This window comes from Mobula birostris, chromosome 4 (genome assembly GCF_030028105.1).
Source record: "Mobula birostris isolate sMobBir1 chromosome 4, sMobBir1.hap1, whole genome shotgun sequence".
NCBI classification, from domain to species: Eukaryota; Metazoa; Chordata; class Chondrichthyes; order Myliobatiformes; family Myliobatidae; genus Mobula; species Mobula birostris.
Genome location: NC_092373.1, coordinates 205,597,533 through 205,625,225, shown reverse-complemented (window position 1 = coordinate 205,625,225; position 27,693 = coordinate 205,597,533). Strand labels below are relative to the sequence as shown.

General features: G+C 42.9%; 1 protein-coding gene across 1 annotated transcript in view; it reads left to right on the top strand.

The window, feature by feature from the left end:
- The window catches only part of znf638 (zinc finger protein 638), a 126,526-nt gene that overhangs the window by 44,073 nt on the left and 54,760 nt on the right, over positions 1-27,693 (top strand). Inside the window, exons 6-13 of the mRNA XM_072257019.1 lie at positions 5,076-5,602; positions 13,652-13,710; positions 14,862-15,002; positions 18,236-18,367; positions 20,286-20,329; positions 21,234-21,310; positions 22,214-22,260; positions 24,972-25,112. Of these exons, the coding sequence (XP_072113120.1) occupies positions 5,076-5,602; positions 13,652-13,710; positions 14,862-15,002; positions 18,236-18,367; positions 20,286-20,329; positions 21,234-21,310; positions 22,214-22,260; positions 24,972-25,112 (1,168 nt within the window). The remainder of the gene's footprint in view (positions 1-5,075; positions 5,603-13,651; positions 13,711-14,861; positions 15,003-18,235; positions 18,368-20,285; positions 20,330-21,233; positions 21,311-22,213; positions 22,261-24,971; positions 25,113-27,693) is intronic.

Below are 27,693 nucleotides of genomic sequence, written 5' to 3'. Positions count from 1 at the left end.
TAGACACCAGGACATACCATCTTCATCTATATACACCTAAAACTCTCATGCTCTGTTTGTCTGTTTGTGGCCTCCAATTAGCGCAAATGCTGCATTACAGCGGCACTTTTTTTTGGCTAAATCGAATTAAAATGTGCTAACTTACAGAATGCAGGCGAACTTCAGGGTTATATATTCGTATAAAATTGCTCATTTGCCAAAATAAATAGGCTCCCCTTTAACCCGAGACCCGATCGGCCATTATGGAAATTGGGACGCAACAGCCTGACGCATTCGCACGGGCAGTCTCAGCATTGACACCTACTGGAGCAAAAGGGAAGGGCAGCTCTATTTCAAAGGGTCAATTCTGCTAATCACCATGTTCAGGATTGGGACAGATCCAACTGCCACCCATCAATAAGAGGTAATTAAATCTTATTGTACTGACGTACTCACCCATAAAACCCTTTGCTGCAGTCAAAAGACAGCAGTGACTATATCACGTCCATTTAGGGGAGCGCCGACCACATCATCAAGAATAATCAGCATCCTTTGCTGTTACTGCTTCATATCTTCTATCCAGCATTAGGGTAAAAAAAAAATGGTCAGCATAATTATGCCGCGTGGAAGGGGAAGGGGGACATTATGGTCAAGAGATGATGCCAAACGTCGTCAGGAGGCGGCAAGGAGAGGGAGAGAACAAGAATCAGATGAGGCCAGGGCCGCACAACTCCAGGATCAAAGAGTCAAGACAAGGGTGGCAGAGCAACACTCACAACCTGCTGGAGGAACTCAGCAGATCGGGCAGCATCCGTGGAAATGTCAACGTCAACATTTCAGGCCGGAACCCTTCGTCAGGACTGAAGAGGGAGGAGGGCAGAGGCCCTATAAAGGAGGTGGAGGAGGGTGGGAAGGAGAAGGCTGGTACTTGCCAGGTGAAAAACCAGTAAGGGGAAAGATAAAGGGGTGGGGGAGGGGAAGCAGGGAAGGGATAGGCAGGAAAGGTGAAAGGGGAAAGCACAATGGGTAGTAGAAGGAGGCGAAACCATGAGGAAGGTGATAGGCAGCTGGGGGAGGGGGCAGAGTGAAACAGCGATGGGGGAAGGGAAGGGGAGGGGATTACCAGAAGTTGGAGAATTCAATATTCATGCCAAGGGGCTGGAGACTACCCAGAAGGTATATGAGGTGTTGCTCCTCCAACCTGAGTTTAGCCTCATCATGGCAGTAGAGGAGGCCATGTATGGACATATCCGAATGACAATGTGAAGCGGAGTTGAAATGGGTGGCAACCGGGAGATCCTGTCTGTTGTGGTGGAGGTGCTCGACAAAGCGGTCCCCCAATATGCGTCCGGTTCAACGATGTAGAGGAGGCCGCATGGGATGCAATAGATGACCCCAACAGACTCACAAGTGAAGTGTTGCCTCACCTGGAAGGACCGTTTGAGGCCCTGAATGGTGGCAAGCGAGGGGGTGTAGGGACAGGTGTAGCACTTACGCTTACAGGGATAAATGCCGGGTGGGAGATCCGTGGGGAGGGACGTGTGGAACAGGAAGTCGCAGAGGGAACGATCCCTGCAGAAAGCGGAGAGGGAAAGATGTGCTTAGTGTTGAGGTCCTGTTGAAGGTGGCGGAAGTTGTGGAGGATGATGTGCTGGATCCAGAGGCTGGTGGGGTGGTAGGTGAGGACAAGGGGAACTCTGTCCCTGTTGTGGTGACAGGAGGATGGGGTGAGGGCCAAAGTGCGGGAAATGGAGGAGATGCAGGTGAGGGCATCATTGATAACAGCAGAAGGGAAACCATGATCTTTAAAGAAGATGTCCTGGATGGCAGATAAGCCAGAAATGATGCCATCAAGTGTCCTTCGTTAAACGAGGAGGAGCTATATTTGCTTTGCTACGCATCGTTCTTTAACAAACAGAGGTTTTCTACTTCAGTTTCCAAAGCAAAGCGATACCAGTAGCATTCAGCAAAATTTAATGTTCATTCTGGTCACATCGGACTGCACTACCCTTCCCTCAAAGGGTGCCCCAACGGGTCACCCCATTGTCTAGTTTATCCACAAAGCTAACTTAAGATAAACACATGAATTAGCATATGATATACCCCACAATGTAGTTACAATCATGTTACAAAATAAACAGAAGTATATATTTTAAATATATACAAAGAACATGTACACATCCCCATCACTAAAGTGTTGGAACATTGTGCCGTGTATGGCGATGAAGGCAACATAAGGCCAACCCAAGGGCATCAGCTCGGTTTAGGACCCATTAACAGAATATACCAGGGGAAGACATTGAAGCGCATGCTCTTAGTGCAAAGCCAGCAGAATGACAAGGCAACATTTGTCTGTTTATGAATGCACGTGTTTAAGGAGTGTGTTTACCAAGTGCTCACTGACACACATGCATAGGTGCATTTTTAGTATTTCCCTGCTCATTAGCTTTACATCTCAGACCTGATTTTGTCCCTCATTAAAGCCACTATTCTCTCTCAGCCTTTCCAATTTCTGATACAGTATCATCTTTGCTCCCTCATAGACTGAAAAACAAAAAAAAGCTTGAAAAGTAGAAGATGCTGTCAACATCTGATCTCTCTTTGCAACTGATTCTGTTAACTTTTTTTTAAAAGTTCAGATTTTGTTTGCTTAAGGTGAATGAGTTTTGTTACAATCACCAATCTCACTAATTGGTTCCACTGGTTAAAGGGCCTGTGTTCTATGATTGCTATTTGTTCTTGTGGGTTTAACCCAGCTGCTCACAGCATTAATTGCTGTGATGCTTCACTCCCAATTAAGCTCAGCACCTTTTATGCATGCTTTGAAAGGGAGAATAAAAGTATATTTAGTTTTATCTGTGATACCTGTGCAGCATTGGTGACCCTGTAGTCTCTGTCTCAGAGGTCGACGTCAGAACATCCTTCAAAAAGGTGAACCCTCACAATGTGTCAGGCCCCAGTGCTGTACCTGGTAGGGCACTGAACCCTGTGCCACCAAACTGGCGGGAGTGATCAAGGGCATCTTCAATCTCTCGCTGTTGCAATCGGGTGTATCCACCTGCTTCAAAAGGGCGACACCTTGCTGTGCTTTCTCAATCTCACTGTCTACCTCCGGAGACAACTTATTCACTGATGTCTATTATAAACCGACCGACTCTCACAGTTACATGGACTATACCTCTTCCCATCCTGTTACTTGTAAAAATACCTCCCCCTTCTCTCAATTTCTCCGCTTCTGCCACATCTGCTCAAAGGATGAGGCTTTTTCATTCTAGAGCGAAGGAGATGTTCTCATTTTTCAAAGAAAGGGGCTTCCCTTCCTCCACCATCAACACTGCCCTCAACCACACCTCATCCATTTCACACACATCTGCTCTTGCCCCATATTCCTGCCACTCTACCAGGGATAGGGTTCCTCTAGTCTTCACCTACCATCCCACTAGCCTCCGCGTCCAGCACATAATTCTCCATATCTTCTGCTATCTCCAATGGGGTCCCGCCACCAAGCATCTTTTTCCCTCCCTCCCACTTTCTGATCGCTCCCTGTGCAACTCCCTTGTCTATTCATCGTTCTCCACTTATCTCCTTCCTGGCACTTATCCTTGCAAGCAGAACAAGTGCTACACTTGGCCCTACACCTCCTCTCTCACTACTGTTCTGGGCCCTAAACAGTTCTTCCAGGTGAGGTGACACTTCACCTGTGAGCCTGTTGGGGTTATATACGGTGTCCGGTGCTCCCAGTGTGGCCTCCTGTATATTAATGAGACCCGACATAGATTGGGAGAACACTTCTCTGAGCACCTACACTTCGTCTGGCAGAAAAAGCAGGATCTCCCAGTGGCCAACCATTTTAATTCCACTTAGCATTCCAATTCCAATATGTTTAACCATAGCCTCCTCCACTGTCGTGATGAGGCCACATTTAGGTTGGAGGAACAACACCTTATATTCTGTTTGGGTAGCCTCCAACCCAATGGCACAAACATTGATTTCTCAAACTTCCAGTAATGCTCCCACCTCCCCTCTCTTTCAACATTTTCCATCCCTTTTTCTCTCTCTCACCTTATCTTGTTGCCTGCCTATCACCTCCCTTTGGTGCTCCTCCCCCCTTTTCTTTCTTCCATGGCCTTCTGTCTCTTTACTTTGTCCCCTCCCCCCACCTTTTGACTCTACTCCTCAGCTTTTTGTCTTCAGTCCTGTCGAAGGGTTGACTGTACTCTTCCTAGATGCTGCCTGGTCTGCTGAGTTCCTCCAGCATTTTGTGTGTGTTGCTGGGATTTCCAGCATCTGCAGATTTTCTCATTGTTTGTGACACAGTCATACCAGTGTCAAAGAAGAGCAGAATAAGCTGCCTCAATGACTTGCACCCAGGTGCACTCACATCTATTGTGATGAAGTGCTTTGAGAGGTTGGTTGTGGCCAGAATTCACTTCTGCCTAAGTCAGGGCCTGGACCCACTGCAGTTTGCCTCTCGCCACAATGGGTCTACAGCGGATGCAGTCTCACTAGCTCTCCATTTGGTCTTGGACCACCTGGACAGTAGCTGTGTGCCTATGTCAGGCTGCTGTTTATTAATTACTGCTCAGCATTCAACACAATCTTGCCCTCAGTTTTAATCAGCAAGGTCTCCGAGCATCTGTGCAATCTGACCCACTGAGACACTGAGATCAGCTGACTTCCTCCAGCACTTTGTGCTCCAGGTTACAGCACTTGCAATCTTTTGTTTCCAAGTTAGAAAAGAAGGCTGATTTTGATAAGTTTCTTAGTGTATCCACATCCCTATCATCACACTTCATTACAAACCAAGCCAGCATTACTGCCCAAGTTTGCCTTGTTTATTGAGAAGTGGGAGTTAAGTTCCAGAAGAGCTTTCAACTGCAATTTTCAAAGGAGAATATAATAAATGGTTTGAAGGAGATAGAATTCAGGACTAAGGAGAAAGGGAAGGAGAATTTTTGGATAACCTGCAAGAATAATGGTGTTATGTGCTGTTCGATTCTATGAAAAATCAGAATTCTTTCAGGATCACCAATTCATAAGCCCTGTATCAAATCGTTTTCACATGGACATCACTTTTCTTTTTAATTTGCTCACAGAGATGATCTCGCCAAGAAAGAGAAAGAAGCAGTGGCCACAGATCAGGCTGCCACATCTTTCAGTTCATCACGGATGAGTCCGAAGCATTTAAGCCCACGTCGCATGAGCCCTCACAGAACCAGTCCAAGGCGCTCAAGTCCTCGCAAGTCCAGTCCACGGCGTTCAAGCCCTCGCAAAGTCAGCCCGAGACGCATGAGCCCACACCGTTCCAGATCCAGTCCAAGGCGCACCAGCCCACACCGATCCAGGGGCAGCCCCAGGCGCACCAGCCCCCACAGGTCAAGGTCTAGCCCTCGGCGGTCCAGTCCTCACAGATCCAGGCCTAGGCGTATGAGCCCCCACAAATCCAGGACAAGCCCCAAGCACTCAAGTCCGCAAAGGCCTAGCCCACGCAAACCTAACACAAAACGTAAAACCCAGAAAGAATTGCCTGCTAAGAATTCTAATCAGAAGTCTCCAAGTCAGAAGGCTGTGAAGAGAGCTTCTGTCACTGGAAAACCCCATGCTGAAGCAAAAAGCAATACAGGTATTGTTACATCCATCTAACGTACTTTGTTCAATTGGCAAGTCTCACTATAAATTTATTTATCATTGTCACATGTACCAAGTTACGGTGAAAATTTTTGTTTTGCATGTCATCTATACCGATTATTTCATCACATCAGTGCGTTGAGGTAGCACAAGGGAAAACGATAACAGAATGCAGAATAAAATGTATTTAAAAGAACATTGTTAATAATTCTTACTCACAGAATTTAGATTTTGAAGAGTAGAACTTTTTAAAGAAGTAGAAACATATTTACAGAGACCAGCTTGCAGCAAGTTACCATCCCATGCCATCTTGCATTGTGTAGCCTGACCTTTGGTATTTTGGGTCCTTTAGCATTATTGTCTTATAAAACCAGAAAATGGTTGCAGAATTCCTTCAATTCTGCGATGCTTGAAGCATTCAGCAAATCCTGGCAGCTCTCATACCTCTTATTTTCATGAGGAAAAAGGTTTGGAGATGAGCTGTTTATAAAATTACTCTTTTTGTAGCCACATTCCTCAGGATCTAAGTGGAAGCAGGAAGAGGCCCTGCTGCTCTTGCTTCTGCTCCTCTTTTCAATAAAAGTACTCTTTGATTCTTTTAATATTCAGAAGTCTCTCTCTCAGACTTAAATAGTAATTGACCAGGAAGCAATTCAGGATGCAAAATGCTCCCACAACCTTCTTGATTAAAAGATTGCAGTGATTTGTTACCTTTTGTCTTGAATGGTTGAATCATAGAACATAAAATGTTCCAGCCCATGATGTGCCTTTCTTTAAGCCTACTCTAAAATCAATCTTATCCTTCTCTCCTAGAAAGCCCTCCATTTTTCTATAATACTTTGTGCTTATCTAAGTGTCTCTTAAATGTCCCTAATGTACTGTGCTTATAAAAAGTATCTCCCCCCCCCCCCCGGATGTTTTCATGTTTTATTGCTTTGCAACGTTGAACTGCGGTGGATTTAATTTTGACTCGTCTGACACTGATCAACAGAAAAGACACTTTCTGAATTTATTACAATTATTAAACAAAATGCCAGTAAGGCATTTGATAAGGTTCCCCATGCAAGGCTCCTTCAGAAAGTAAGAAGGCATGGGATCCAAGGAGACCTTGCTTTATGGATCCAGAATTGGCTCGCCCACAGAAGGCAAAGAGTGGTTGTAGATGGTTTGTATTCTGCATTGAGGTCGATGGACCAGGGATCTGTTCTTTGTGAATTTTTATAAATGATCTGGATGAAGAAGTAGAAAGATGGGTTAGTAAGTTTACTGATGACACAAAGGTTGGGGGTGCTCTGGAGGGTTATCGGAGGTTACAGTGCGACCTTGCATTAATCGTTTCCACCCTGGGAAATTGTCTCTTCCTGTCTACTCGATCTATGGCTCTTGTGCACCTTTTTTCAAAGGTTCAAAGTAAATTTATAATCAAAATACATGCATGTCACCAAAAGGCATAGGAGCAGAATTAGGCCATTTGGCCCATGAGTCTGCTGCACCATTCTATCATGGCTGATCCCAGATTCCATTCAACCTCACACACCTGCCTTCTCGCCATATCCTTTTATGCCCTGATCGATCAGGAAACTATCAACTTCCGCCTTAAGTACACCCACAGACTTGGCTTCCACAGCAGTCAGTGGCGGGGTATTCTACAGATTCACTACTCTCAGGCTAAAAAAAAATTCCTCCTTATCTCTTTTCTAAAAGGTCACTGCTCAAGTTTGAGGCTGTACCTTGTAGTTTTGGATTCCCCCACCAGAGGAAGCATCGTATCCACATCCACCCTATCTAGTCCTTTCAATATTCAGTAGGTTTCAGTGAGATCCCTATGCATTCTTCTAAATTTCAGTGGGTACAGGTCAAAGCTGCCAAATGCTCCTCATATTTTAACCCCTTCGTTCCCAGAATCATCCTTGTGAAGATCCTCTGGACTCTTTCAAATGACAACATACTCGGCCCAAAACTGTTGACAATACAAGTGTGGCCTGATCAGTGTTTTATAAAGCTTCAGCGTTATCTCCTTGTTTTCATGTTCGATACACCTTGAAATGAATGCCACCATTGCCTTTGCCTTCTTTACCACGAACTTAACTTGTAAATTAACCTTCTGGTGGTTTTGCATGAGGATTCCCAAGTCCCTCTGCACCTCTGATGTTTGAATCTTCTCCCCATTTAGATAATAGTCCATTTTGTTGTTCCTTTTACCAAAATGCATTAGATTAGATTAGATTAGATTATGAGGACACGCAGTCCTCTTTTATTGTCACTTAGTAATGCATACATTAAGAAATGATACAGTGTTCCTCCAGTATGATATCAGAGAAGCACAAGATAAACCAAGACTAAAAAAACTGACAAAAACCACATAATTATAACATACAGTTACAACAGTGCAAAGCAATACTGTAATTTGATAAAGAACAGACCATGGGCACGGTAAAAAAAAAAGTCCCTCGAAAGTCCCATCATCTCACGCAGACAGTAGAAGGAAGAAACTTTCCCTGCCAGGAGCTTCCAGCGCTACAAACTTGCCGATGCAGCATCCTGAAAGCACCCGACCACAGTCCGACTCTCAGTCTGTCCGAAAACTTCGAGCCTCCAACCAGCCCTCCAGCATCAAGCACCATCTCTGCTGAGCGCTTCGACCCCAGCCCCAGCAATAGGCAAAGCCAAGGATTTGGGGCCTTCCCCTCAGGAGGTTCTCGATCGCACAGTAGCATCGGCAGCGAAGCAGGCATTTCAGAAGTTTCTCCAGATGTTCCTCTATGCTTCTCACTTCTGTCTCCATCAAATCAGGATTGTGCACGGCCCCTACTTAACAAATACGATATCATTTCGGAGCGGCCGCGCGCTCTGCATCGCACTGCCATCTTCTCCTCCCCTGCCCTCATACATTATCATACATTTCCCAACGCTGTATTCCATCCACCAATTTTTTGCCCATTCTTCCAATTTGTCTAAGACCTGCTGCAATCACATTGCCTCATCAGCACTACCTACCCCTCCAGCTATCTTCATATCATCCACAAATTTTGCCATTAAGCTATTGATCCCATTATCCGAGTAACACAGACAAATGCTGGAGGAACTCAGCAGGCGGGGTAGATCAGTGGAAAAGAGTACAGTGACGTTTTGGACCGAGACGTTGACTGTACTATTTTTCTTTGATGCTGCCTGGCCTGTTGAATTCCTCCAACATTTTGTGTGTGTTAATTGGATTTCCAGCATCTGCAGATTTTCTCTTGTTTTTATTCCATTATCCAAATCATTGACAAGCAACGTGAAAAGTAGCGGTCCCAATACTGACCCCTGAGAAACACCACTAGGCACTGGCAGTCAACCAGATAATGCCCCTTTTATTCCCACCTGCTGTCTCCTGCCTGTCAGCCATTCCTCTATCCTTGGTAGTGTCTTTCCTGTAATGCCATGGGATTTTGTTAAGCAGCCTTGTGTGCACCTTATCGAATGCCTTCTGAACATGTAAGTAAATGACATCCACTGCCTCTCCTTTGTCCAGCCTGCTTGTTACTTCCTCGAAGAACCCTTAACAGATTTGTCAGGCAAAATTTCCCTTCACGGAAACCATACTGACTTTGATCTATTTTATCATTAGTCTCCAAATATACCAAAACCTCATCCTTAATAATAGACTCCAACACTTTGCCAACCACTCAGGTTAGGCTAATAAGCCTATAATTTCCTTTCTTTTGCCCTCCTCCCTTCTGAAAGAGTGGAGTGACATTTGCATTTTTCCACTCCTCTGGGACCATGCCAGAATTAAGTGATTCTTTAAAGATCATGACCAATGCATCCATTAACTCTTCAGCATCCTCTCAGGACTTTGGGATGTAGTCCATCTGATGCAGGCGACTTGTCCACCTTAAGACCTTTGAGTTTGCCTAACAATTCTTCCTTTGTTAGAATAAAAGCACTCACTCTTGCTCCCTGACACTCACAATCCTCTGGCATACTGCTAGTGTCTTCCACAGTGAAGGTAGATGCAAAATACTCCTTAACTTCATCTGCCATTTCTGTCCCCCATAACTAACTCACCAGCATCATTTCCCAGTCTTCAGTATCGACTCCTACCTCCCTTTTACTCTTTATATAACTGAAAAACTTTTAGTATCCTGCTTTATATTATTGGCTAGTTTGCCCTCATATTTCATCTTTTCCCTTATAGCTATTTTAGTTGCCTTTTAAAAGCTTCCCAATCATCCAACGCCACTCACTTGTGTTGGTGCATGTCCAAGTGGTTAAGGCATTCGTCTAGTGATCTGAAGGTTGCTAGTTCGAGCCTTGGCTGAGACTGCATGTGTGTTCTTAAGCAGGGCACTTAACCACACATTGCTCTGCGATGACACTGGTGCCAAGCTCTATTGGTCCTAATGCCCTTCCCTTGGACAACATCGGTGGCATGGAGAGGGGAGACTTGCAGCATGGGCAACTGCCGGTCTTCCATACAACCTTGCCCAGGCTTGCGCCCTGTAAACCTTCCAAAGGCGCAAATCCATGGTCTCATGAGACTGATGGAGGCCAACGTACCCTTTCTTGGCTTTAGAGTTACAAAATACACATGGACTAAGATGTTAACTGTCCTGTGCTATCACCAGTGGGATCATCAGTTGATCTGCCACCTGTCTTCAGGAGTTTCGGCCTGCTTATGATCAAGACTCCCTCGAGGTGGTGGGCCAGCAGTGCTAAAACACCACCTCCCACTGGTGAGCTTAAAAACTTGGCATCTGCCTCTATCAGAGTTGTTGGTCACTTCCATCCAACAGTTAGTCTACTCTTCAGGTGTCTATGCAACTACTGAAGGGTTTGCAAGATATGTATATACTGTCAGACTATCTGCCCCTCTGGACATACTTGGTCCACACCCATGCTGATCCTTTCTATGCAGTCCTTAACTTCCCTTCTCAGCTACGGTTGCCTACCCCTACCATTTAACAACAATCTCTTCTGTGGGACATATCTATCCTGCACCTTGTAAACTATTCCCAAAACTTAAGCCATCTCTGCTCTGCCATCATCCCGGCCAGTATCCTCCTCTAACCCACCTGGGCAAACACCTCTCTCATGTTCATTTACTTCCCTTTATTCCATTGTGGTACTGACATATGTGACTTGTACTTATCCCTCTTAACTTACAGTATGATTTCAATCACTGTCTCCTAAGGGTTCCTTTACATTAAGCTCCCTTATAAGATCTGGGTGATTAAACAACACCCAATTTAAGATGGCCTTTCCCCGAGTAGGCTCAAGCACAAGCTTCTCTAAAAGGCCAAATCGTAGGTATTTGGTAAGTTCCCTCTCTTGCGATCTAGCACCAACTTGATTTTCTCAATCCCTTTGCAACCCTAAGATTCATTTTCTTGCAAGCATACTCAATAAATCCAAGAATCAGTGAATGACCACATCCAACAAGGAGGACAAACAACCAGTGTGCAAAAGCCAGCAAACTAGATATCTGAAGAAAAAAAAAGAAATAATAAATGAATAAATAAGCAAGCAAGCAAGCAACAAACATCAGGCACATGAGAGGAAGAGTCTTGAAAGTGAGTCCATAGGATGTGGGACAGTTCAGTGACGGAGCATGTGAAGTTATCCCCTTTGCTTCAAGAGCCTGATGGGTAATAATTGTTGCTGAACCTGGTGGTGTGAGTCCTGACATTCATGTACCTTCTTCCTGATAGCAGCAGCAGCAAGAATAGAGCATGGCCCAGGTGGTGCGGATCCATGATGATGCTTTCCTGTGACAGCGCTCCATGTAGATGTACTCAATCTCAGCAAGGAAATATGCCAAGTCTGTTTGCTGAAACACTGCAGATATGTTAGGTTTCATTGATCGTTCCTCTAACTCTATATTCTGTTAGTCCAGTCTTCCCTTAATTTCTCTTGATGGGACATCTTCAATCTTCTATCTCATAAGAACATAAGAAATAGGAGCAGGAGTAGGTCATCCGGCCCATCGAGCCTGCCCCGCCATTTAATAAGATCATGGCTGACCTGTCCGTAAACTCAGCTCCATCTACCTGCCTTTTCCCCATAACCCTTAATTCCTCACTATGTAAAAATCTATCTAATTGTTTCTTAAATCTATTTAGTGAAGAAGCTTCAACTGCTTCCCTAGGCAGAGAATTCTACAGATTCACCACTCCCTGGAAAAACAGTTTCTCCTCATCTCCATCTTAAATCTTCTCCCCTGAATCTTGAGGCAATGTACCCTAGTTCTAATCTCCACATTCTTTATTACAAGTGTGTCCATTACATTGTGAGATCAGGCATGTGCACTATATTCTGGGTCCAGTCTGGATAAATCCCTAATTTCATTCATCTATATTTACTTTTGTGCCTGTCTTTGTGTGTATATATAAAAAAGTACATTTCTCGCTTCCAGAAATGTTTCATGGTTGTTAATTTTCAGTGACACACACACAAATCCTGGGGAAACTCAGCAGGTTAGGCAGCCTCTATTGAGAGTAATACACAACAATCCCTTGTGATAATTTTAACACAGGATGATAAGATTAGTGGTGGTGTGGATAGCTTAGAGGACTCAGAACAAATACAACAGGATATGGATCAGTTATAGATATGGGTGGAGAAATGGAAGATGGAGTTTAACCTGGCAAAATATAATATGTTGCTCCTTGGTGGGTCAAATGTGAAGAGACTATACAGGAAAATACTCAACATTCTTGATGAGCAGATGGAACTTGGAATGCGTGATCATAGCTACCTGAAAGTGACTGATAGGGTAGTTACGAAGGCATATAGCATGCTTGCCTTTATTAGTTGAGACACTGAGTTTAAAGTAAGGAAGTAATGTTGCAACTTTATAAAAAATCTAGTTAGGCCACACTTGGGGTATTGCATACAATTCTGGTCGCCCCATTATAGGAAGAATGTTGAGGCTTTGGATAGGGTGCTGAAGAGGTTTACCAGGGTGCTGTCTGGATTAGAGGATACATGCTGTAATAAGAGGCTGGATAAACTTGGTTGTTTTCACTGGAGTGGAGGGGTCTAAGGAGAGATCTGATAGGCATTTATAAGATTGTGAGAGGCATAGATTTACTAGATAGTATCCTTTTCCCAGGGTTGAAATGTCTGATACCAGAAGGCAAACATTTAAGATGGGGGGGGGTAATTTCAAAGGAGACATGAGGGGTAAGTTCTACACAGGGTGCCCAGAATGTGCTGCCTGAGGTGGTTAAGATAGATTCATTAGATACCTCAAAGAACGTTTTTTATCAAAGTATGTATTTTGTATACAATCCAGAGTTTTGTCTTCCCACAAAACAGCCACGGAACAAAACTATGGAACCCATTCTAAGAAAAACATCAAACCCCCAACGCGCAAAAAAAGAATAAACCGCGTAAACAGCAAAAGCACAGAATATAAAGCATCAAATCACAAGGTCATTGAAACAGTCCAGAAACGTTCAGTTTCAGTTCAGTTCAGTTCAGTTCCGTCTAGCCCTGTGACGTTCGTTGACTGCAGCCTGCAGAACCCCATCTGCCCTGATCAAAACAGCAACAAAAAAAGGAGTGACTACAAATCAGAAATACGTCATAACATGAATTACAGAGTCCAATCCACAAATCATGTCAATGAAATCTTGCCGAAGACCCAAGATTTTTAAGAGACATTTGGATAGGCACATGAATGTGAGGAAAATAGAAGGACGTGGACATTGTACGTAGTGGGGTTTATTTAGGGTGCCGATTTGATTACTAAATTAATTGGTGTAGCATAACTTTGTGGTCTGAAGGACCTTTTTTTTTGCTGTACTAATTGTAGAGGGATTCCTATAATAGGATACATATGTCCCTCTAAACACCAACACTTTCAATGTCTCATGAAAATAAAAACAAGCTGCAGGTAATCAATCTGAAACTAAAACTAGATACAGGTAGAACTCCTAGTGCCTGTGGAAAGAGAATCAATAGGTGAAAAAACTGTATGTTTGAGCCTAGAGTGATGTGATAATTCACTGCTGGTTACACACTGAACGCTGACTGAGCGCTCTTCCTATTCCTGCAGCTTCGGCTTCCGAGGAGGCCGAGTACCCTGATGCTCAAGACAAGGCTAGTGCACAGCAGGTGAGTGACAGCTGTTCTGGCTGCCCAGTTGTCAAAGACTTTATCACTATTCATACAATGATGTTAAAAGTCAGTTCTGCACATGGCGAGTGGGATTAAGGAAAAGCCCAAGGTGTTCTGCACGTATGTGAATGACAGATGGATGACCAGAGTGAGGCTAGGACTGATCAGGGATAGAAGTGTATTAGGACATGGCACTGTTAAGAAAGAGGATATGCTGTATCTATCCCAAATTACTATTTGAAACAAGGGAATAGATTGCTGCGCCTTTGGTGATGATATTTGCATCCTCACCAGCCGCAAGAGTTGTAGCAGATGATTAGAAATTGACTAGGCCTGCGCCCTGGAAACCTTCCAAGGCACAAATCTATGGTCTCACGAGACTAACAGATGCCTATTATGAGGCTCATTCAGAAAGCTTAGCGTCCATGGAGGCTTAGTTGTCTGTATTCAGAATTGTCTTGTACACAGAAAGCAGAGAGTGCTAGTGGATGGAACGTATTCTGCCTGACAGTCAGTTACGAGTATCACAGGGAGGGGAGAAGATGCATTGATTTACCAGGGTGCTGCCTGGTTTAGAGAGCATGCTTTGTGAGGATAGGTTGACTGAGTTAGGGCTTTTCTTTCTGGAGTGAAGGAGGTTGAGAGGTGACTTGATGTACAAGATGATAAGAGGTGTAGATCAAGTGAGCAGCCAGTGACTTTTTCCCTGAGGAAAAATGGCTAATGTGAAAGTACACAGTTTTAAGGTGATTTGAGGAAAGTTTGGGGGGTATATCAGAGGTAAGTTTTCTTCCGGAGAGTGGTGGGTGTTTGGTATGTGCTACCGGGGTGTTGATAGAGGTAGATACATTAAGAATGTGGGTGAAAGAGAATGAGGGCCAAGGGAGAGGGAAGGGTTAGATTGATCTTGGAATTGGTTAAAAGGTTAGCACAACATTGTGGGACAAAAGACCCGTACTGTAATGTGCTATTTTATGTTCTACATGGTCTGCTATTTGTATTGATGCAACCTGCCGAAGAAGGAATGCTTCTCTGCACTCTGTCTTTTAATGGCAGGGACCAGGGGTTGGCTGTGTCTGCAGTGGACGTGGTTTATGTGTTCTTGTGAATTCCATTGAAGTGCTAACTGTTCTGTTGCTTTTCCAAAGATGAATGAAATGAGGAAGAGTGGGCGTGTGGTTCACGTCACTGACCTGCCATATGATGGCTACACTGAAGAAGACATCTCAAAGCTGACCCAGCCTTTTGGAAAAGTTGTTGGCATTAAATTGGTCAGCTCCAAAAATGAGGTAAAGTTTCATGTCTTAGTATCAAGCTCATATTGAAGTATCAAGTATCATACTGATATTGTGCTAGCTTGAAAAGATTGGTGTGAAATTTCAATGCTCAGTCTCTCGCCAACTATTGTGGCTCAGGTTGTTCTTTGAGTGATCCACGAAGTCAAACTATTTCAGATTGTGGAGAAGGGATCCCCAGATTGCAAAAGGATGAATTTAGATAAGCCTCTCGTGCCATCTGTGTGGAATTCACACATTCTCCCTGGAGAGTTTATTTGTTTCCCCTTTCATCCCAAATCCCTGAAGGCTGGTGGATTAATCAGCCACTGTAAACTGTCCCTGGTCTGTAAGTGGATGCTGGAGTCTAGGTAGAATTGATGGAAATAGGATTAATGTCAACAAGTGTGTGATTAGCACTAGCTCAGTGGGCCAAAGGACCTTTTCTCAGAATGGTACAACGTGCAGAGCAACCTGAATTTGATCCCAATCTCCAATGTTTTTGGAGTAAAGTTTGTACACTCTCCGTGTGGTCACGTGGGCTTCCTCTGCATCCTGCAGTTTCCTCATATAGCCAAAAGATGTGTCACTTGGTTGCTTAATTGGCCATAGAGCATGGGTGGAATCTGAGAAGTTATTAGTGGAAACAAGGGGAGAATAGATTGGGTAGACGGAGTTGTATAGCATAGAAACCGGCCCTACAACCCTCTGTGTCTATGCTGGCCACTGTGGTTGTCTGCAATAATATCACATTAATTCCATATTCCTCTATAATCTGTATTCAAGTATTTGTAAAGTATCTTGTCAATATTACTTTCATTCCAGATAACAACTCCTCCAATCTCATTTTCTCTGTCAATGGGAAACAGACAATTGCTGTACCCTATGTATGCCTTTCATAATTTTATATACAGTAATGTGCAAAAGTCTTTGGCACCCTAGATTTTTTAATAAATTTTGTTTTGGATGTTAATTTTTTTGTCTTCTATATTGGTATGTCTGTAGAAAAGAGCAAATCCTAAAAACTTAATGTTAGAGAAGTGTTTGTATTTCATTGAAGAAAGTAATATATTAAATAATAGACCACTTTTCAAATAAAAACTTGATTATTTTGTTGGTATGTAGCAAAGCGTAAACAAAGATAACAAGCAGGATGCTAATAATGACAATGAGTTGAATGAACTAAACTGATTGACTGAAATGGGTATAGAAGGAATCAAACTGGACAAAGGACAAATAAACTAAAAGGTGAGGGTGTTGCAGGTATGACTGTTTAACCTTGAAATCATCAATTCCTGCAATTGTGGCAGGAGTGAGCATAGCATTAAGACACAAGGTGACCATCCACTATCAGCAAGGTTGCTCCCGAGCAGAATTTTTGCCGCTAACCAGAGTTTCAAGATGTGCTGTTCGAGCTCTTCTGAAGAAGCACAAAGAAACAGGCAAGGTTGAAGAGCAGAAATGCAGTGGTAGGACATGGAAACTAAATGCAACAGATGAGCAATACATCAAACTGACTTATCTTCTAAAATGGAAGTCCAGCACAGAAACCACTGGTACCCAAGTCCACCCTTCTTCAGTATTGTCAGAAGTGGTCTTCATTGAGGTGTTGCTGCCAAAAAGCCATTCCTCTGAAATTGAAACAAAGCCAAGAGATTCATCTTCGCTCAAAAACACAAGGGGTAAGATGCTGAACAGTAGTAGAAAATGCTCTGTGCTGGCAAGTCAAAATTTTGAATTTTTGGCTTAAACAGGAGGCATTTTGACCTTAGAAGAGCTGAAGAGTGCTACAAATAGAAGCAGATTCTCATTCATCACACAATACCATCTGATCCCAAACACAAGGCCAAAGTCATAAAGAAGAACAAGGAGTTCTGTAACAGGTGGCATGGCCTCCACGGAGACCTGATCTCAACATCAGCGAGCCTTTCTGGGATTACCAAGAGAGACAGAAGTAAGCGATACAGCCTAAATCTGCAGAAGAACTGTGGCAAGTTCTCCAAAATGCTTGGAACAACCAACCAGCTGATTTGCTGATAAAACTGCACAATAAAGTACCAAAGAGAATTGATGCAGTTTTAAAGACAAGAGTGGTCACGCCAAATATTGATTTGGTTTAGTTTTCTTTTACTGTTCTCTGCTCTTTATAGTATTTTTTTTGACATTTCGAAACTTTTTCATTATTTTTGGTAGTATCTTTGTTTTTCAGACCCAGAGAGGCGTGGAGGGAAATTGTCCGCTAACCGGAGAAACTCCGGATGCGACGTACCTTTCCTTTTCTTTGTTTTACAAAACTTTTTTACATGTGCCTAAGACTTTTGCACAGTACTGTATCTCGATAATGTCACTGCTCAATCCGCTTTGCTCCAGGAAAAGCAGAACTGGCCTAATCGATAATTCTAGCTTGTTAATGTAGGTACCATCCTTGTAAGTCTTTTATGTGCACCCTCCAGCTTAATTACATCCGTCCAATTGTGTGGCAGTCAGAACTAAGTGCGATGAAGGCAGGCATATCATACAACACCTTCACCATCGTAGCTGCCTATGTTTCTACTTTCAGGGAATTATGTACTTCTATTGATGGACTCTCCTATGCCCTGTCATTGAGTACATAATCACCATCATTATATGACATGAGCGATGGTGGTCTATGACCATGATTGTTCTTGGCAAGTTTTTGTACAAAAATGATTTGCCATTGTCTTCTTCTGGACAGTGCCTTTACAAGATGGGTGACCCCAGCTGTTAACAAAACTCTTTAAGAGACTGTCTGCCTGACTTCAATGGTTGCATGACCAGGACTGTGTATGCACTAGCTGCTCATACGACCATCCACCACTTGCTCTCGTAGCTTCACATGACACTGATCAGGAGGCTAAGCAGGTGCTACACCTCACTCGAGTGATCTTCAGGCTAGCAGAAGGGATAATAAATTAGCTGTGATCAAATGGTGGAGCAGTATTGGTGGGCTGAATGGGCTAATTCTGCTCCGATATCTTATGGGTGCAAACTCGATGAAACTTTGGTGCTATTGGGTAGTACATAGCCAGCACAGACACGGTTGACTGAAGGACTTTTTCTAAAGCTATGCTGTTCTATGTCCCACATTCAGTGAACTTGCATATCTATAGACAATAATGTGGTGGATGGATAACCTTAGTTTTTTTTTTAAATATTGGCAAAAAGGCTATAAGAGTTGAGTGATTCTTTTCTATGTTAGTTGAATGCATTTTATTTCTCAAAAATAGGCTTTCCTGGAAATGGCATATAAAGAGGCTGCAGTAGCAGTGGTGGAATTCTACAGCATCACACCAGCGGAAATCAACCGTCGGCAGGTGTCCATGACATTACTGGGACAGAAGAAGGATGTTCCAAAACTGGTAAGCACTGGGGCAGTTTAATTCCGTTTAGGGTGTACTGCAGGCCTTCTACATGTGTGTTGGTATCCAAAGAGCATGCACATCATTTGAGGTTTAGTTGGTTTACTGAGTACTTCGACCATATGGTGACTTGCATCTTTATAACTTCATTCACTTAAGGAGCGGAAGCTTCTTTAGAAATCAGGGTGGAATGAAGAAAGATCTTGTGTTTCTGTACTCACAAGAGATTCTATAGACGCTGCAAATTCAGAGCAACACTCACAAAATGTTGGAGGAGCTCAGCAGGTCGGGCAGACCTGTGGAGGAGAGTAAACAATCTACATTTAATTTTCTCTGTAGATGCTGCCTAACCTGCTGAGTTCCTCCAGCATTTTGTGTGTGCTATGTTTCTATGTCCCTTAAAGCACTTTGTAGGTAGTAAAGTATTTATTGCAATGTAAGAAGCTAGTATGAATGGTAATGTGATCAAAATTGTTTAGCCAGAAAATGGAAGAAGGCTCTGGTGCATTTGCCCAAGTAGAGTTTTGCACCCATTAGCTAGAAGGTGATGAATCTGTGGAACTCATTGATATAGACTGCTCTGGGGGCCGAGCCTTTGGGTATATTTAATGCAGAGATGATAGGTTCGTGATTAGTCAGGGTGTCAAAGGTTATGGGGAGAAGGCAGGAGAATGTAGTTGAGAGGGATAATAAGTCAGCTGTGATGGAATGACAGACCAGACTTGATGGGCCAAATGGCCTAAATTTGCTCCAGTGCCTCATGGTCTTATGACTAAGTTTAGTGAAATGAAAAGGTAAATCAGCCTTGATGTCAAGCTTAAAGAGATTAAAAGAAAGAGAGAGTAACACTAACATCAGCGTTGCTATGCTCAGAACTTGCAGGTTGTAGAGGGTGTGCACTAAATCACAAGACAAGCATCAGATGCAAAAGGTAACCAAGGCATTAAGCTTAATCTCCAGTACCAAACACACAGCCATGCAGCCAGCATTGAAGCTTTCAAATGGTCTGGATGCTGGGAGTCCGTGCATTTACCCCACCAATATCGCTAGTCATATTTTAAAGAGAGAGAGACACACACCACTGCCACCCCCACCCACCCAATAGTTCAGGCCAAAACCCTTCATTGGGACTGGAAAGGAAGGGGACAGAAGTCAGAATAAGAAGGTGGGGGGGAGAGAGTACAAACTGAGGTGATTGGAGAGGTGGGGTTGTGAGGTAAGAAGTTAAAAGGGGATCGGTAACAGGTAAAGGTCTGAAGAAGGGGGGGACCATGGTGTACATGACTGTCTGGGATTTGTGTACCATTCCCAAGTTCTGAGAATAGTGAGCCCAGAGTCTCTGGTACAACTGTAAAGCATTGCAACCCCTGATCTCCTTCCCCTTCTCAGGGTTTTCAACCCTCTGGGCAGATTACACTGCAGGTAGATCTGAAATCAAAGCAGTAAATCAAGGAAATACTGAGCAAGTCACAGCATCTGTGGTAATGATTGACTTGAAACATTCACTAGTCACTGGTTAAGGTACTGAAGAAGATTATTGTGTACCTATGGTCATTTTTTCTTCTGGGAAATAATGTCCATTGTGCTGGGTACAGAATAAAAACCTGATGCAAACAGCAATGGGGAGTAATCTGGAGCAAAAAATAAACTGTGAAGAACTCAGCTGCTGAGCATCTCCTGACCATTTGTTTGCCAGCACAGATGCTGCTCGATGCATGAGCTCTTCCAACAGATTTTATTTGCTGCAGATTCTAGCATCTTGAGTCGGTGTTTCCAGTGATTGGTCTTTACCATTTTGTCCATGTTTCTTCCTCTTGTATGTGCTCTCCCTTTAGACTTGGCAGTCATCCATTGTGGCTTCTGTCTTTACTGCAGGATATAACTGGAAAATCCTAATGCTTCAATTTTATTTTAATAGGATCAGAGTGAACAATTAGAGAGCCAAGCTGCTGCTTTTGAAGAGTAAGTGTCTGAATAGCAAATCCTGAATACGTATAGACCATACATCAGTTCTAGAGCTGCTAATGATTATCAGTATCATCCATACACAGAAAACAGTATTAAAATAAACATCAGCCAAAATTCATTTTCATGTCTAGTGTGTCAGAGTAATGGTTACTCTAACCTGTTTAAGATAGTTACTACAAACGTATGTTACATTAACTAATGTTGTAGATTAAGTATAAGAGTAAGCTTTATAGCATGAATGCCATGGTTTTACACATCAAGGATCAGCTTTATTTGCCATGTACAGTATATATGTACTACAAATTTGCTGTGGTGTACTATTGATCCGTAAATCCACTGAAGATAATTGCTTGATGTTCAAAGTCAAGATAGATAACGTTCACTGTGATGTCTCTTGACGCAAATGATTCAGACCTTGAAATCTTCAAGTAGGGGATAGGGAGAGGAATAAACTGCTAGGCTATGATTTTTGACAAGAGGCTTTGCAACTGCTGTACTACCACCGGTTGAAAACTGGGAGGCGTGTCTTCTATTACTCTTTTGCTTTCTTCCAGAGACTTGAAGGCCAGGGTAATTTTAGATTGCTCTCTCTCTCCCCCCCCCCCCCCCCCCCCCCAATCATCTTCCTTTCTGTCTCTGGCTCCATTAGGCCTTGCACATAACTTTTCATGTGTTTTCAGTGATAGTGACAGTATTATATAATTTGGGGTACTCTGCTTCACCAACATAGATAGGAACATGGAGTTTAGAAAAATAGAGGGCTTTGGGTAACCCTAGTAATTTCTAAGGTGGGAACATGTTCGGCACAACTTTGTGGGCCAAAGGGCCTGTATTGTGCTGTAGGTTTTCTATGTTTAACATACTGTATGACCTCACAATTCTCTTTGGTCTGCCTTAGGAAAGAGAACATTGCAGACACTAGTGCTGTCCCTCAGACAACTACAGAAGCCACCACTCCGTCTTCAGCTGATGCAAGTAAGATAATATCCTGAAGAGGATTTATAAAGATGGGATAGTTTTCAGCTTGGGGTTGATATGAGTTGGGTATGATTTGAATCAAGTGCTGTCTATTATCCAGTGCCGTTTTACCCTGCTAAATGAAATACCTACAGCATAACAGTAAAGATGTGAACCAAAGCATTACGCCTGTATTGCAATTTCAGGTGCAAAGAGTGTGCCCCAGTCAAGTGATGCTCTGTTCATAAAATATTAACAAATAGCTCAGACTTTGCCGACCCCTGGGTATTGACCCCAAGGCTCTCCGATCATGGTTTGATCTTTGGGCCCTGAGTTGTGGATTCACATTGGCTTCCAACCCTGGTGACCTGGGAGTGTTCATTGGTCCTCATGACTTACGCCACTATAGACCTTCAACCTGCAACAAGCTGATCCAACTTCCGGGATCCGTGAGCTTTGACTGCATAGTGCCCTGACCTGAATTCAGAACATTGGCTCTTCATCTACTCTAACTCTTCCTTTTTCCTAAGATCTAATTTGAATTGTAACTCCCAATGCTATCCCCAAAACCATCTCTGAACCTAGAAAAGACAACTAAGTCTGAGCCATGACTTTAATGGTCATCGTAGCTCAGTGCCATCTTGACCAGTGCTTCTTAATAGTCAAGATATCTAAAGTTACTTCAGAATGATATCAAAGCAAGTGATATAAGTGGATGTCAGTCCAGATGGCTTCTACAGTTCTGAAATATGTATTACTGCTTAATGAGAATTAATATCTTCACCAGAAATACCAAACTGTGTCAATAGTGTTACAGATAAAATACTGTTTAGCTTTAAATCAGGTTGTTACTATTGAATTTTAAACTTGCTGTGTGAAGGTTGGAAGTTGCTGAAGGTGTTTATTTTAACTTTTTATCAGCAGTGATACAAGATGAAACTGCAGGAGTGCAGAAGACAGAGTCTGAGGTCAGTTCCATTCACTTGTTAAAGCTAGTTTGTTCCTCAAGAGAATTGAAAATATTTCAGAATCAGGCTACTATGATATGTCAAATTTGTTGCTTTGTGGCCGCAGGTCAGTGCAAAGACTAAAATTAATATAAATTGTAAAATAAATAGTGTCCAACAAAAGGAAAATTGAGGTAGTGTTGATGGACTGTTTGGAAATCTGATGGCAGAGGGAGAGAACCTGTTCCTGAATCATTGAGTGTGGCTTTTAGGCTTCTGTACCTTCCCTCCAATGGTAGTATCAAGAAGAGAGCATGTCCTGGATGGTGAGGGGCCTTAATGTTCCATGCTGCCTTCTTGAGGTACCACTGTTTGAAGATGTTTTCGATAATAGGGAGGGTGGTACCCATGATAGATTGAGTCCGCAAATCCTCTGCAGCCACTTGCAATGCTGTGCATTAGAGTTTCCTTGCCAGGCGGTGATGCACCATACATCAGTAGAAATTTGCAAGTCTTTGGTGAAATGCCAAATCTCAAAGTCCCCAAGGTTCTTGTCACAGACATTTCATTGTCACAGTGATATCTCTTCTCAGGCTTTGCCAGGAGTGAAGAAAAGAGCATGGTCCACAGTGTGTGTGTTACACGGGTGCATTTCAATTTTACAGGAAAGCTAGATTAGCTTGCTTTTTGTGTTACTTGAATCAAGGGTTCTGAGGGGGAGGCCTAATAGAGATAGACCAAATTATTAGCGAGGGTTTGTAGTGAGAATCTTTAAAATGAAAGGGGATAGGTACAGGTGAGACAGGTGTCTTTCTCATCTCGTTGGAATCTAGAGCCACTGCCTGAGGAAGTGGTGGAGGTACATCCTGTTGCAAAATTCAAGAATCTGGACAAATATTGGCATCACCAAGGCAGCGAGGGCTACAGGCCAAATGTGGGTAATAGGATTAGTATAGATGTTCAGCATGACCATGGTGGGCTAAAGGGATTTTTTATCTGCTGCGTGACTTTATGACTCCTATAATTTAGTCTATAAGTTGGTCAACCTTTGTAACAGTGGTTGGAATGATACTGGGGTGAATTCTGAGGGACAGGATCTACCAGCATTTCAAAAGATGGTCAGCATGGCTTTGTACATGGAAAAACATATCTGACAAATTTGCTTGAATTTTTTTGAGGAGATAATGGAGATTAATAAGGTAGTGCAGTAGTTGTTGTTGTCTACAAGGACGTCAGCAAGGTTCTGCTTGGTGAGTTAGTCTGGAAGATTAGATCACATGGGATCTATGGTAAGCTGACCAGTTGGATACAAAATTAGTTCAGTGGAAGGAGAGAGCGTGATAATGGAGGGTTGTTTTATCAGTTTGGAGGCCTTGACCAGTGTGTTCAGTGCTGGGGCCATTGCAGTTTGCCATCCAAATCTATAACATAGTTCAGTGGTCCCCAACCTCCGGGCCGCAGATCGATACCAGACCGCGAAGCATGCAGGGGTGCAGCAGTAGCCAGGACGCACCCAGCACATCTTTAAGAAAAAAGCCGAAATAAACAAGCTACTTAATCAGATGCTGCCCAGCACATAAATGTTGGCCCAGATCAGAGGCGATTGCCGATTTCATTTGCTCTACGCAATCGGCAATCGCCTCTGATCTGAGCCAACATTTATGTGCCAGGCGGCACCTAATTAATTAGCTTGTTTATTTCAGCTTTTTTCTTAAAGATGTGCTGGGCGCGTCTCGGCTACCGCTGCATGCTTTGCGGCCTGGAGGTTGGGGACCACTGACATAGATGACAATGCTGTTAACATTAGTAAGTTGGCTGATGACTCCAAAACTGGTAGAGTAGTGACCAATGAAGAAGTTTTTCCAAGATTACGACCTAGATAAACCTGACAAGAGCATGATATATTAGATTTTAATCTGTTCTCCAGGGCAGAGCTTAAACATAAGGTGGTATGGCCCAGGAGGTTATTATAAAACAAAGACCAAGGAGTACAGAAACTTGGAAAGTGGTGACACAGGTAGACAATGGTAAAAGAAGAGTTGGCACCCTTGCCTTCATAGGTCAGGAGTTGAATGCGATGTTGCAATTGTACAAGTCATCAGTCAGACCATACATGAAATATTGTGGTAGTTCTGATCAGTCAGCTAAAGGAAGGGAAGTCATTAAACTGGAAAAGGTGCAGCAAAGATTCATGAAGGTGCTTCTGGGAGACTTAGTTGCGTGGCAAAGCTTATAGGCTGAGAAATGTTCCCTGGAGCATAGGATGCTGAGGAGAATAATGAATCACTGAGGTCACTTTCCTATTTTGAACCATAATCTGTGATATTTTACTGGTATTTTGCCTCAATTTAAATGTGATACCTATAATTTTATGGCAGGGTGAGCATGGGTTGAGGGCTGGTCTCTTTTATCAGTGCTGCTCTCCAGTGTTTGCTTGGTGGTAGGCGAGCTAGATTGTTTTGGTCTGCAGCTGCGCTAGCATGTGATAAGCAGACTGCTGAGGGCTTGTTCTTGGGCAATATCCTATGCACCATCAATCTACAGGACATGACACTCAGAGACTGGGCTATATTTTTAATTTTTTTTGTGTGTGCTACTGTGCTTTGCAGCATAGCCCTGTAGGAACATTGATTTGTTAGGCTGTATTCATGTACAGTGGAATGACAATTAAACTTAAACTGATTTCTTACAACTTAGATTAGTAGTCTCAAAGGTTTCCTTTTACTTTGTAGAATGTTTCCCCCAATGATAAGGGTAGAGTTATTCGAATTAGCAACCTTCCAGCTAAAGGATACACAGAGGAAGACCTGAAAAGATTAGCAAAGCCTTTTGGAGAAGTGCTGAACGTGGTTATCACGTTCTCCAAAAACCAGGTGAGTGTTGGCCAAGCAGTAAGTATACATGTTTAATTTTAGCTTAGATTTCAAAATCTCAATCGGGTTTGTTATCACTGATGTGTTGTGGAATTTGTTTTTCTTTTCAGCAGGAGTATAGTGCATAAACTAGATTTTTTTTTCAAAAATATGCAACAAGAGCAAAGAGTGAGGTAGTGTTTATTGGGTTCTTGGTCCATCCAGAAATCTGATGGTAGAGGGGAAGAGGATTTTTCTAAAATGTTAAATATGTGTCTTCAGACTCTTGTACCATCTCCCTGTTGGTAGCAGTGAGAAGAAGGCATGTGCTGGATGGTGGAGGTTCTTAATAATGGATGCTGCCTTCTAAAGGTATTGTATGTTTGAAGATGGCCTGTGTGGTAGGGAGGCTAGTGTCCATGATGGAGCTGGCTAAGTTCACGAACCCCTGCAGCTTTTTTTAAATCTTGTACATTGGTGCTTCCATACAAGATGGTGATGCAACCTCTCAGATTTTGCTCCATGATACGTCTGTAGAAATTTACTAGTCTCTGGTGATATACCAAATCTCCTCAAACTCATAATAAAATATGGCCTATGGCATGCATTCTTTGTAATTGCATTTTCATTTTGCCTTTATTCCTTTGCACTCTCCAACTCTTCTTCTGACTGAAGTAAACATAGTTGTCAGAGGAAAATAAATGAACAGCTTATTTCAGGTACTTCTGCTTAGTCACGTAGGTGCTCAGAAATTGTGTACATTAGGTTAAGAGTTTAAGGAAGATGAGTAGTGAGCTCCTCTGCAGAGAGATAGCAGGCAACTGCAGGAAACATAAAGTTGTGGTGGTAGGGGTTTTAATTTTCCACATATTGATTGGGACTCCCATACTGTTAGGGGTCTAGATGGGTTAGAGTTTGTAAAATGTGTTCAGGAAAGTTTTCTAAATCAAAATATAGAGGTACCAACTAGAGGGGATGCAATATTAGATCTCCTATTAGGAAATGAGTTAGGACAAGTGACAGAAGTGTGTGTAAGGGAGCACTTTGGCTCCAGTGATCATAACACCATGAGCTTCAACTTGATCATGGATAAAGATAGATCTGGTCCTAGGGCTGAGGTTCTAAACTGGAAGAAGGCCGAGTTTGAAGAAATGAGAAAGGATCTAAAAAGCGTGGATTGGGACAGGTTGTTCTCTGGCAAGGATGTGATCGGTAAGTGGGAAGCCTTCAAAGCAGAAATTTTGAGAGTGCAGAGCTTGTATGTTCCTGTCAGGATTAAAGGCAAAGTGAATAGGAATAAGGAACCTTGGTTCTCAAGGGATATTGCAACTCTAGTTTAAAAAAAAAAGGAGAGAGTTGTATGACATGTATAGGAAACGGAGTAAATAAGGTGCTTGAGGAGTATAAAAAGTACAAGAAAATACTTAAGGATATCAGGAGGGCTAAAAGAAGACATGAGTTTCCCTTGGCAGTCAAAGTGAAGGATAGTCCAAAGAGCTTTTACAGGTATATTAAGAGTAAAAGGATTGTAAGGGATAAAATTGGTCCTCTTGAAGATCAGGGTGGTCAGCTATGTGCGGAACCAAAAGAAATGGGGGAGATCTTAAATGGGTTTTTTACGTCTGTATTTACTAAGGAAACTGGCATGAAGTCTATGGAATTAAGGGAAACAAGTAGTGAGATCATGGAAACTGTACAGATTGAAAAGGAGGAGGTGCTTGCTATCTTGAGGCAAATTAAAGTGGATAAATCCCTAGGACCTGACAGTATTCCCTCGGACCTTGAAGGAGACTGGTGTTGAAATTGCAGGGGCCTTGGCAGATATATTTAAAAAGTTGGTGTCTATGGGAGAGGTGCCGGAGGATTGGAGAATGGCTCATGTTGTTCTGTTGTTTAAAAAAGGATCGAAAAGTAATCCGGGAAATTATAGGCCGGTAATTTTGACATCGGTAGTGGGTAAAGTTATTGGAGGGAGTACTAAGAGACAGAATCTACAAGTATTTGGAAAGACAGGGACTTAATAGGGAGAGTCAACATGGCTTTGTGCGTGGTAGGTCACGTTTGACCAATCTATTGGAGTTTTTTGAGGAGGTTACCAGGAAAGTGGATTAAGGGAAGGCAGTGGATGTTGCCTACATGGACTTCAGTAAGGTCTTTGACAAGGTCCTGCATGGGAGGTTAGTTAGGAAAATTCAGTCGCTAGGTATACATGGAGAGGTGGTAAATTGGATTAGACATTGGCTCAATGGAAGAAGCCAAAGAGTGGTAGTAGAGGATTGCTTCTCAGAGTGGAGGCCTGTGACTAGTGGTGTGCCACGGGGACCAGTGCTGGGTCCATTGTTATTTGTCATCTACATCAATGATCTGGATGATAATGTGGTAAACTGGATCAGCAAATTTGCTGATGATACAAAGACTGGAGGTGTACTGGACAATGAGGAAGGTTTTCAAAGCTTGCAGAGGGATTTGGACCAACTGGAAAAATGGGCTGAAAAATGGCAGATGAAGTTTAGTACAGACAAGTGTGAGGTATTGCACTTTGGAAGGACAAACCAAGGTAGAACATACAGGGTTAATGGTAAGGCACTGAGGAGTGCAGTAG